The 13,186-nt window shown below is 35.7% G+C and overlaps 1 protein-coding gene across 1 annotated transcript; it reads left to right on the forward strand.

Moving 5' to 3' along the window:
* Positions 1-505: 505 nt before the first annotated feature.
* Positions 506-11,968, forward strand: DCUN1D5 (DCN1, defective in cullin neddylation 1, domain containing 5; the record flags this gene model as incomplete). Its single annotated transcript, XM_010085304.1, has 7 exons — positions 506-597; positions 3,242-3,312; positions 3,708-3,799; positions 9,645-9,753; positions 9,847-9,951; positions 10,822-10,924; positions 11,656-11,968. Coding segments are annotated over 7 exons (628 nt in total), but the record flags the coding sequence as incomplete, so codon positions are not given.
* Positions 11,969-13,186: the final 1,218 nt, after the last annotated feature.

The following is a 13,186-nucleotide window of genomic DNA, read 5'->3' on the forward strand; positions in this document are numbered from 1 at the left end:
CCAGATTTGGATGCTTAAATATAAATAGCCTGACTTTTAAATATGTTGAACTCTGCAGCTCCTGTTGACCTAAATGGGATCTGTGCATATTCAGCACTCTTGAAGATCATGCTGCTTATTAGAGACCTAACTTTAAATGCCTGCATATACAAATATAAGCAGATAATAAGGCATTTGAATTACCGAGTAGTGATATTTTGACCATCTGTGTGTGGGTTTTTTGGTTTAATATCTACAGGATAACAGCACTTCTGCATTCCAGAAAAAGTAATAGTTGCAATAAATTGGGCTATGAGAGGGTTGCATTTCAAGGTAATTTTATGTTCCAACAAGTGTTGAAATAAGATGACAAACAGTTGCCCTTTAACAAATTCAGCTGCATTGTTGGTGTATATTGACTTCATGAAACAGTTTAAATAGTTTGAAATAATAATAAACAATCTGGAACTTAAATTATTTTAAATTTCTTTTATTAAAATAACACTTATCCTTGTGTTTTCATAAGCTATTGCAGGTCACAAGCCTCCGGTAAAGTAATCAGTGGAGAGGAACATTTTTCAAGCAAAAAGTGCCTGGCTTGGTTTTATGAATATGCAGGTAATATGCAATGGCTTGATTTTTACGGCTACATGGTTCTGTTTAAAACAAACAAGTACATCAAATATTATTTGTATTTTACTTTTTTTATGCTGACGTAGACATAAAAAATATGTCCATGTTCCCTTCCTTATAACATGCACTTGAATTAGTGTAGCTTTTACTATCGTCTTTCAGTATTTGTTCTTTTTGAATTCTTCTTCTTCACTCTATGCTTTATAACTAACCATGGCGTTCTTTGAAATAAAATAACTGATGTTGGACAGTACAGTGTTGAACCAGGATATACTGAATGATTCTACTTCTCAATTTGAAAAGGAAGAGTAGAAGTCAGGACACTGAGAGATAGTTTAGATAGAAATTTATGTATCTAACTAGATCTTGTTTATAATCAAACTGGATGGTTAATTAAATAGTTCATGATTTAAGCCTCTTGGATTTCTATCTTAAAAAAAAATAATAAATGCTTATACTGTTTTTCCTGTCTGAGAATCTGTCCTAACGTTTTTGATATTCTAAATAACAAATGTTTCATGCAATTGTTAGAAGTAGCATCTTTCAAATCAGAATTGCCATGCAAGTAATAGTTGCTTTCAGTGAATATGCAGTGTAGTTTGCAGAATTTATTAGTCCATTACTACCATTTATTTACCAATTACATGGTTAGAAATTCAAGATCTGTAAACTGTTATTGATTTCTTGTCTAGTCACTACTTGAAGTCCATTCTTGGTGATTTAAACTCATTAATGTCTTGTTCTCAGTATGAAATGAGCTGATGATTTATCTGCCAGCAGTTGGTTTGAATATGTTTATCAGAACTGATATTGTACTTGCAGTCTTTCCACAGTACTGAGCTACTCCTGATTCTAGTAATCTGCTTTCTAATTTGGGTTTGAGGTATACTTTATTGGAGTACAGAGTCTTTTCTGAGGAAAATAATAATTCTCAGTTAATTTTCTTCTGATAGGTGTACCTTTTAACTTTTTTAAGGCACAGAAATTTTGTTTTTGTTGTTGAGTAAAGAACTGAATGTAGGAGTTTATACTTGGTTAGTTAACCAGTAATCAAAATGTGCCACATTTCTAGCATAAAGTAGAATTATGTTGAACTTATACACTGTAGGGTATTAAATGTTTCAATTAAAAGAGGAAATTATACACAAACAGACACACATGCACAAATATTTATATATAAGAGTTGTACATATGATTTCAGGGCCAGAAACCTAATTAAAGTTTATACTTCTCATTACCAGTAAACCCTTGTATGTGTTTCTCTTCATAACTTAAACTTGCAATTTTTTTAACGCAGTCTATGTAAGAGCTTCTCAAAACCAGATGTCAGTGTTTTGCTTTGCTTACTGAGGCAAAATGTTCTTTGCAACGTTTTTCAAGAGGCAGGGGTTCATGATCTTAAATGCCAGTTGCATTTTATTTTCCTGTAAAAGTAGCTGTTCTCAATAGTTTTTATTGACTATGTTCTTATCTCAGTGAGTAATTATTCAAAGTATGTTATCCAAACACTTAAGAATTCCGCTTACAGTAACAGCAGCGGATACAGATGAAATGGAGACAGGTAGACAGGTATCATAAAGGGAGGAGAGTGGAAGGACTATTCTGTCTATGTATAGATAACAAAATTTGCCAAAAAAATCGTAAAATGGCATGTTGTTTTGGAAGATACACCCTTTACATGGGTTCATATTCACTAAAACAATGTTAACATAATGATCCAAGACACGTCAAAATAGCATGTCAGCAGGCCTTCTAATAACGTTCGGTTGCCCAGTAGGAATCATTTTTGGAACAAGCTTAGCAGAAATAACTGAAACTAGAGAGGGATTCAGAGAAACAAAGTGTATGTCTGCATGTGCTCTTTAAATACGCTATTTTGCTACTTTTTAGAGGCTTTCTTCATATTAAAATGGAAAAGTGACAGCGTAACACTAACTGTTGTGGTCCTAACAAAGTTATTTTCATTGCAGTCAAACCTTTTTCTGGTTTGTACATGGCTAGCATGCTTAGCATTTTTCTGATTTATTGTTATCACTCATATTACTTAGCATCATAAAACTAATCTTACATGATTTGAAGATTCATCCTCTTCTGTGTTAGTGCAAACCCGTAACGTTAACACCATTGAAAGAGTAATATCTTTAACAGTAGCTCAGATGGAATAAATTTTTTTTTTATTGTTGATAGAATAACTCTTTGAAGAACCTTATTCTAGAGTAACTTCAGCACAGAGTAGTGCTACTGAAGTTTGTCTTACAAACAACTGACCGCCACAGTTATTGGAGTTGAGCTATGTCAAGGTGAAGCGCGGTGGAGTCTTAGGGGAACTCATATACGCAAACTAAAATAGCTTGTCTGCTGTTGTGGGGAGGCAGTGCACGACATGAAAGTTCTGGTTTAGTTTTGCTTTTAGTTCATAGTGTTACTTCATATGTAATATGCATGTCTCCACATTGGAGTTGATAGAATGGCTCTAACAGAAAAGCTACTTAATAATGTAATTCAGTGTTTCTAAAGATAACTTGTATGAAATATAGTCTGATTCTTGTTGTGTGTAACCCTTGTGAGCACATGTTATGCGCTTGTTATGTTACTTAGATTTCAGTCTCGTTTCTTTTTGGTTTTGAAGGTCCTGATGAAGTTGTGGGGCCTGAAGGAATGGAAAAGTTCTGTGAAGACATTGGTGTTCAGCCTGAAAATGTAGGTTTCTTGCGCAGTACTAATAACACTTTAAAAGGGAGTATCAGATAGGATTAAGTTCTGTGTAGTACTCTTAACTTCAGTGAGCAAAGAGTTGTTTATCTTCCTGCTTTTAGGAGCTGTTCTGAGGTATTTCAGCTGACTGCGTCAGTTACGCATGGCTGTTGTGTGAAGTTTTTTTGGGTTTTTTATTATTATAATGCTTTGTTTTCAGCAATTGAAATTAGGAGAAAGATCGCACATAGATGAATTATTAAATGGTAACAAATATAAAGTACGAGCATGTACAACAATTGGTAGAATGTTTGAATGCTTAGTGGTGTTCTTGGGCATCTAGAAATCAGTCTTTTCATATATACTGACTCCTTTTTCTCCCCTTGTGTTTTTCCCCCTAGATTCTTATGTTAGTTTTAGCCTGGAAACTAGAGGCTGAAAGTATGGGATTTTTTACCAAGGAAGAATGGTTAAAAGGAATGACCTCATTACAGTAAGAGTGTTTTTACATACCTAATAGCATGTTCTAATTTTATGTTTTGTATCAGTAGCTCAATTATTCTTGCACTTGGTTTCTTGTGCGTTGGCACTAAGACACAGAAACTCTTGCTTTTGAGTCTGGTCTTGGTCACCAACTGGAAGCAGCTACTGTTACTCCACATTATGAATCTGATGAGTTTTCTCAAAGTATAAAATTTTGTCTAACCCTAATAAGTCAGATTTTGGTGGCTTATTTTCTTACAAAAAGTATGTTGCAATATCATTCTAGTTAGCAGACACAGATAAGTAGATCTGGAGGTAAACATAAGCATATATTCTAGCAAATTTTTGCAGACTTCTGGGCTTTATAGATGAGGACTGCATTGATAATAATTTGGTTATTAGTGTTAGTTATTAGATGCAGGTCAGAAGTCATGCTTAATGCTTAGGTCAATAACAGTTTATAAGTAAACTTCTCACTCCTCTTATTTGTAAGGATTTTTGATGAGAGAATGTTCTGCCTGAAGAGGTTGTTTCTTTCATGAAACTAATCAGCTTTTTGTGAGGCTTAGTTCAGTTGTCATTTTTTATTTGTTCTTCATGAAACTACTTATGGTACATGAATGTTTTAAGGGTGACTTTTTGTGACACTGAATGACTTAAAAGTGTCAGGGGGCTGCTGTTGCAGCTACAGCATGGAGGGGAAGAGGAGCTGATTTGACCCTTGGAGTTGACATTCAGTTGTGAATTGGTTTGGGAAGTTGTATCGGGCAGATACCCTCTGGTTATTCGAGACTATGGAGTAAGTGAATCTGGCCTGACTCTCCTGTGCAAATCTTATTTAACTTGGGATCAAGCTTTTGATAGATGCCTTGATTGTATTGTGACTATCAGAAGTTCTTAAATTTAGTAAGAGTTGGAATTACTAAATTGCGTGAAATTCTGAACAACAGACATTAAATTCTGGGTGCGTGGCCCTGAAAATCAGTTTGGGTATATAAATTTTTAGATGCAGTGAATGGGTATAATTTGGTCACTTCTCTGAAGTACTTGATTTTTATGCCCAAATGGAGGCTCTCAAGAGTTAGCCAGTCTATCAGTATGTAAGCACAAAGACACATGAAATCAGGCATCTCTTCAGAGCTAATGTTACAGACTTCATTTCTAATAATCTGCTGTGATTAGAAATCTTCTGGTTCTTTTAAGAACAGAGCTGGTCATGATGTAGACTAAATGTGCTTAGGACAGAAAATATGCTACTGCTGTGCATTTTTACATAAACAAGAGTTGTGATCAGAGCACTTGCCTGAGCCTAAACCAGTTAACCTGTATGTTTTGCTTCCCCTGGGTGTGCTTTAAGAGCAGGTTATCCAGTTATCTGGATAAAGCAGTGACACTCGCATAAGGGAAATCAAGATTCATTGGCTTAAAAAGAGAACATAAATCTGTAGACTTGTGCTGTTTGTGCTTACTGGAAAGGGAGGATCATAGTATGGGATTCCATCTGGGATGGGGGAATCTAGTTTCTCTTGAAAGGTTTGACAGAAGTTTTGAAGGAGAAGGACTTTGCTCTCTTAAAGCAATAGAGTATTATTACATTCTTGCACAGCATTTTTTAAATTTTTTTGCATGAAGAAATGACATTAAATGCATTAAAAGCCCAGAGTGTGTTCTAAGTCTGATTTATATTGCAGAATCCTTATTTCAAAATACATGAAATGTTGCATGAGATAATTGCATGAGCAGAGTTGGGTGAAATTCAGCTCCGTAGTAAAACACCTAAATGTGTGGTTTAGATGCAAGAACTGGATTTCTTAAACTTACTGCAATCTCTGGAGATCTAGTTAATGTAATGGAGTATAGGGTGATATTCAGTTTGCCCTAAGGCCTAGTGACTGGTCACCTGAATTGCTATTATGGGTTGGTTGGGTAGACCTGTATGAATGGCAACACCTAAAGCATTTGGGTGCCTGAATCTTGAAGAGACGTTCTTTTTGTGTGTGGTTTTGTGATATACTGATGAAGTTTGTTCTTTAGAGAGGAGGAGAAAAGTAAATATGTGATAAAGCATACACTGTCAAAATTAAGGTGGATCGAATACTAAATAAGCAGCTTAGGAGACTTAAACAACTGAAGCTGCGAAAGTGAAGTTTCTAGCATATTGTGTTGGTAGGGTGAATTCTGCCCTGTGTGTATATATGTGTGTGTGTATGTATGTGTATATGAAATCTGGGTGCCTGAAAAATCGAAATTAATCACCTGAAGCTCTTTTCATAGTCTGCAGAGAGGAATAAGTATGTCAGCTGTTCTAGACATCTCCTTAGGATGAAACTTACAGCCCTCAGGAAGTGACTGTTTATCTACATTTGCTTTAAGGCCATTGAAAGGTTAATAACTTATAGTTGAGCATTTAACTTTACATATCTGAGTTAAAAGAGAGGCATACTCATGTATTTGTCAACCATAGGCTTTACAGACCTACAAAGAAAAAAAAAAATAGCTACAAAATTAAAGTGAAGGAAAAAGTATTACAATTCGTGATTTTGTTAAACTCCACAGAAGTCGTTGTTTAACCAGGTAAATACAAAAAAATTTGTGTGTAAGGAAATGAGGTGTAAGCAGCTATATTGTCTGAGCACTTTCCTCAAGCTTTTTTTCTTTTTTTTTTTTTTTTTTTTTAAATCTTACGAGTTTGAGTCAAATTTTACATTAAAGTTGAGCTTTTAAAAATGAGTGGCCAGGTGAAGGGAAGAGAGCCAAATTAGATTCCAGCTGAGGGAGAGATAAGATTTTGATCTCACATTTTTAAGTACAAGAGAAGCCACATAAGAGACAGAGAGAGAGCCAGGAAATTCAGGTTTGTAACTTCTGGCTGTTTACAGAATTATTAGTATAAACAATTTGTTTGGGTTGATTTTAATTATAGCCTAATATCAGCTGCTTTTCCAACAAGCTTTTTGCTTGTTATTGCCTTCCTTTCTGTTAACGTTTGTGAGGCTAACACAAAGTATAGTGTAAATAATTTTTTTTATGCCAGCATAGCGTTCAGTGTGTACTGGAATCTAAAAAATTTGTGGTCTCCAGATCTGTAAATTAATTGATATAATTAAACTGTAGCATTGTCAGGGCATGGAAAAGATGTCCCTTTGGTGTCTTAAGCCGTTGCTTCCTTGTACCTATGTATACTCCAGTTATAACATGGAGCCTAAATTTTCGGAGATCCTGTTTCAATGCTTGAAGAGAGCGGATGGGTTAGATGGATGTAGTTTCCTTTTGTCCATCTGGAGGGCTAGATGATGGCAGAGGAACTGTGTTGTAGATTAAAATCTTCAGACTATGTTATATACTGACATTAAATGCTTTTAGTTTAATGTTTGTATATATTTTACAAGCATGTGTGAATAATTATGAAAGATGAAACACTGGAATATCTGAGTAAGAGTTATTGAATCATCACTCTGTCTGTGTTAGCTATGCCTGAAATGAACTCTCTATTTTAATAGAAATCGAAACAGGACTGTTTTGTGGTGCTTATTTAAGTTGTGCTATAAATATGATAAAGGGATGTGAAGAGAATGAAGTAAGCCAATGTCTAGTTTTGTTGATTTTGAACTAACCTTATGTAATGCTATCTTTTAGTAAAAGCAGTTCAAGAAATAGCATCTTTTTCTAGTCTCTGTATAGGAGTTTGGTGTTAATTCACTTGTGCTAGTTAGAAGGTTGTTCTGACTTTAAAAAGATACTGTTAGGAGGATTATTCTAAGTATGGGCGACCTCAGTCATCCTGTTTATGGTGCAGCCACACAAGCCACTGTATCTCTTTATGAAAGAGGAGTTTGACAGCTCCTTACTGCACTGGTGTAAAGAAAATCAGTGGCCAGGTGTGGAAATTGCTATAACAGATAGGCCCCTTTATCAGGCTTCAGAGGGTGGTGCCAGTCTGTTTGAGTGTGATCTGTTTCACTGCTTGGTTTTAAGTAGGTTGACAATAGCTCAGGAGTCTTGAGGCTTTTTAATTATGCATTTTCATGCTAACTCTTTCAAGAGAATCACTTCTGCATTAAAATGCATATAGCAAATAGTACAGTAAACAATAACAAGAGTTTTACCTTGTACTTAAATTTGTGATTATTTGAACAATTTTGACAAAATATTTTTGAGAAATGTAAACATACTGAAACTTGTGTTTATCCACGGTATGGTAAATAATCTCAGTTGAACTATATTTGACAAAATGTGTGGTAAACCCACTTGAAGTAGTTTATATGTGTCATTACTGTGCTAACAGCATAAGCATTTAGTTAGGTGTTAAATACATAGAATTGTCCTCAAATGTAGAGGACAATGTTAATGCGAATGAAAGTTTGAACACAGAAAAAAGACATATGAATGGAAAATGAGATGCCTTTCAGTAGGCTACATAGACCAATCAAATGGCTGAAGACAAAAAGTAGTTTTATCTTTAGTTAAATTTACCAAAGCTTTTTTCACAAGATTTCTTTCCAACTTAATGCATGGTTTATTGCAAAATCTATTTGTTCTTGTCATATGAATATGCAGCCTAATTAGCTAATAGTTTTATTTATTTAGCACTGATCATAGCCAAGACTCAGTGCTGCTTTGGGTGGATGCCACTAGAGACAAGAAGTAACAAAAGGCTCCATCACCTGGAATTGCTACATTTCTCTTGTCACAGCCATTCTGAGAGGGGCAGGCAGACAGACAGACTGCACACACAGGCCAGCAGACCTGAGGAACGGGAAGTATCAACTGTGGGCAAAGTACAGCATCTCAGGAACTTGCTGTGGTACTCCTGAAGGACCCTTGCTCTGGGCTGCTGTGACAAGTCCATAAGGAGCTGGTGAAGCTGCAGATGTATTCTCTGAGAGGCAGGCTGCCAGAAGGGGGACACATAAGCAAAGGAAGTATTTTTGTACATCTGCATTTCTAAAAGTATTGCCTCTGTCAGGCAGGATGCAGGGCAAGGTGCATTTTTTCTTTTTTTTTTTTTTTTTTTGACTTGTGGCAGCTACTATTTTATGAGAATAAAATGTGACCTAACATAACAGCTGTTCTTTGAGTCTTTCTTGGAGGATTAGTATGTGTAAATTACATTCTCCTCTGCCATGGTTGGTGAATCTAAACCATTTTATATTTGGAAACAAAAGTCTTTGCTAAATAAAATACATGGACATCTTTTCTGCCAAAGGGTTATTTTTGCCAAAGGGTTATCCTGTCAACTAGCAGACCTTTACATTCTTGTATAGCCTGTGAGTTTTTGGTTGAATAGCTACTGACTAATCCAGGTCATAGGCTTATCAGAGTTTGCATTTAACAGTCATAAAACACAAGCAGACTAGTATGTTTTGCAGAGTGCCTGTTCAATCCTGCCACTCATAAATACATAGTCTTGAAGTGTGTGTTCAGGATTTTTTTTTCCAAAGAGATATGGTATAAAGCCCTTATTTACAGCTGGATTTTACTACCTTAATGCACCCTAAATACTGTTTTCCCCAAACTTTCATAGTGATTGGAACGTAAGAGAGTGTTGCGTATGAATATAAATTGCAAAGTATGGCTTAAAAAGACTACTATGGAGAAGTAAAGCAGAGACTTTGTGTTATGTTGCCGATATATTTTAAAAAGCTTGCTTACAGAAGCCAGGCATTCATCATTTTGGTAAGCTGCAAATGTTGAGTATGTTCAGCGTTCTCTAAGTCACTTTCATAATATTACTCCTGTACATCATTATGACTGCATTTTGGTGATTTTAATTTTTTATGTTTGCTGGCATTTTTTTCATTGTCCAGATGTGTCGTTTTGTACTTCTAAGGTCATTTGTTTTTCTTTATTTTAAGGTGTGACTGTACAGAAAAATTACAGAGTAAATTTGACTTCTTGCGGTCACAATTGAATGACATTTCATCCTTTAAGAATATCTACAGATATGCCTTTGATTTTGCAAGGGTAAGACTACTGGAATGTTAGAGAAGTTCTTATTATAATTATTCAGGCAGCTTGTACTTGAGTGGTTTCTGTGCTTTCTTCTTTCAACCTTAGGATAAAGACCAGCGAAGTCTTGATATTGATACTGCAAAATCTATGTTAGCTCTTCTGCTTGGAAGAACTTGGCCACTGTTTTCAGTATTTTGTCAATACTTGGAGGTACAAGTTTCATTGACTTTCTGAATAATGGCATAGTAGTTAGGCTATTCTGTGAACAGATTTCAGGGTTTGTGTTGTTTTGCTCAAGAATGTGTCCATATTGCTCGTCTTCCCTTGCTCGATGTGCTTATGAAACACTGACATTCTTTTATGCATCACAGATGCTTTTCTCTGTCCTTGTGCCCCACCCCCCCTTTCTCCTATCAAAGGCAACTAAAATTCTGTCTTAGTTGGACTGTAAAGGTAAATCTTAAATCATAGAGCCCCAGTAGCCTCTCTGGAGCTGCATCCGTGCTGAATTTCAAGTTTGCTTTGTATACATATAGTATGTAGATATCTTGACCTCTGTCTGTTTCCAGAACATTTTGGTCATCTCAGCTGCAAGTGACTTAGTCAGTAACATGGACGTGTGTAGGTTGTGGAGCATGCTAGACTTGGGACTATTTCCTGGCTTCAGATCAGTAATAACGTTGCAAAGTAGATGTCCTTATGATCGTACTGTATTGTACCCTGGAGAAAAGATTTTTGTATTCTTTCATTCTGGAAATATATCTGAGCTAAGTATGCCCTGCTTAAGGGCGAGATGAAAATTTAGTAGTTTTGTAAGCTCAGGAGCAGTGACTTCCTGATTCTCAGTATTTCAATTTTGCTCTGATCTTCCAAGAAACCATTTTATGTAGTTTCAGAACTATGAAATATGTGCATGTGTAGTCTTTTAAAAAATGGAAAACCAAGGAAATAGTAGCCATTGTTACCAGTTAAATTGTTTGTTAGGAACTGATTGAAGATAAAATGAAAGAAATGAGAAATGAGATGCAGCGTTACCAGATATCACATGACATTTTAATATTCTGAAATTATTTTCCCCAGCAATCAAAATATAGAGTTATGAACAAGGATCAGTGGTACAATGTACTAGAGTTCAGCAGAACTGTCCATGCAGATCTTAGCAACTATGATGAAGACGGTGCATGTAAGTATTCACAACATTTTGCTTATTCAACTGTTATTTCAGTATTTTCAATTTACATAAAACAGTTCCGTAACAAAACAATACTGTGAGGTAAAAACATTTATTCTCTGACAATGCATAGAAAAACCGTCCTGATAACCATCTGTCTTTAAACTGCAGATGTTAATTGTAGTAGTATGTCAGGGGTGTGATGGTCTATTTGAGCCAACTTATATTGAGTTGAGGATCTATTGAAGCTGCTTGCTACCTAAAACTATGGACTTGCAAATAGAATTATAAACAGCAAACTCTCATTTTGTACTAATATATAATAAACTCTAGTTTAAAGTAGCCTAGCTGCTGTATTTGGGTCTGAACTCTATACCTGGCTGATAGTCAATCGTATTATGACTGAATTGCATTAGGCATGCCACTTTGGTCTGTGTTCTAGTTATGTGCAATTTTGAAAGCTCTAGGAAGAATGAATTAATTGCACTGACTTACAATATAGCCCTATTTTTATACTTCCCACTCAGTTCATTGCACCTGAGTTTTTTCCATAGTTCTGTGTAGTGTTATTTGTGTACTTTTTGCCGCCCTCGGATTGAAATGATTGTAGTAATCTTTGAGTCTTAATAAGTATTTGACCATAGGATTGACACACGTTACCTAGATCAATAGTTTTAACCTTCATACTTGAAGATGTTTGAAAGACATTGGCAAATATAACTCCCAATTTTGTCCATTTGCAGGGCCTGTACTTCTGGATGAATTTGTTGAATGGCAAAAGGTTCGTCAAGCATCATAGCAGGAATTCAAAGGAAAATGCAAAAGTTTTTTTGGTGCCCGCCTGTACACAAACTAATGAGAAAAAGGATTGCATTTTCATTCTTAATAAAGACTTTACAGTAACTTTTTTCCTTTTTTAAGGAAATTTTCTTGTTACACGTGATATGGGCATTGAACCACACCTCTTCTGAGACTGAAAGTTGGAGTTCTTGTTTTGAGTCTTATGTTTATAGCATTTATTTCAGAACAATAAAGATTCAGATTTGTGACAAAGGCCTAAAAGTGAAGAATGTCCCTTGAATGTGAGTGTGGTGTCTATTTTTAAGACCAAATCTTTAAAATTATCGTTCTCTGAAGTGCCCTTTGCTATGAGTTTTTGAAGACCTTAAAATGCTTAACTGGCACTGTTGCTTGCTGATGGTATGACTGTCTTGTGTGACAAACATTAGGAAGAATGACTGGTATTTGGAGCCCTGGGTGGGAGTGTGCTAACTTGCATATTAAGTATTGGTCATGGGTTGTGCCACAGTTTTCAGCTCCTTCTGGAGATAAAGGCCTTAAACTCTTTTTTTTTTTTTCTTTTTTCCTTTTTGTTCGGTACCCACCCAGTGGCATGGCACTTAATGGCAGGCCCGTTTAAAAGCAGAAGGGTGTAGAGTATATGGATCTATGTGCAGAATGGCTAAAAACAAGTTGCCTGTACTTCGAATGGTCAACACAGATACTCTTTGTTATAGTAAGGCAGCTTCAAATTTTTACTACAATTTAGACTTTGGATTGCTTTGTATAAAAAGTGCAATTTGTATTTTAAGAGGGAAAGCTGGAGAGGCTTGGTTTCAAGCTTTGCTTCTTACGTGTTTTAGACTAGAAGCATTCACAACATGACTTTTTTTCATCTCCCTGGATACATTTCATAATGTAAGTCAAGAAGAGATTATTAAATCACCTACCTTTGACGTTTATGTAACAAGCTATTAATTTTATACTGTTACTCCACGTATTGTGTCCAATAACTACTGCAATTGCCCTTTTGGGTGCTCAGTATTCGTTGCAACTTTTAAATACAGTAGAAGTTTGTCACTCTACCTTCATGCCCTGGAGGCCCAGTGCCACTCTTGAGAAGGAGAAGGATTTTAATGAGTAAATGTGAGAAACCAAAACAGACGAGATAATGAAGTATTTGTAACTTCTACTTTATTGTATAAATGTTATGTAGACTGTGATAATGCCATGAGACTCAGTGATCAAGGCCTCATTGTGCCAAATGTTTCAACAGCTTGAAATAAGAATAGACAATGTAAACTAGGCATGACTTGAAGATCTCTGCCTCAGGGAAATTACTTCTGTTTTGCACATCCCTTATTCAGACTAACAAGCATGAGTTTTCCTATCCGTAAGGAAAGCTTTATTCCCAAAATATTTTTTTTTAGAAGATGGGGAAAAAAATGCAAGGAGAAATAATAAGTGGAACAAACTAGCAGTGTGTGCCTGTGC

Source organism: Pterocles gutturalis, unplaced genomic scaffold, assembly GCF_000699245.1.
Source record: "Pterocles gutturalis isolate BGI_N339 unplaced genomic scaffold, ASM69924v1 scaffold48025, whole genome shotgun sequence".
In the NCBI taxonomy this organism is placed as follows: Eukaryota; Metazoa; Chordata; class Aves; order Pterocliformes; family Pteroclidae; genus Pterocles; species Pterocles gutturalis.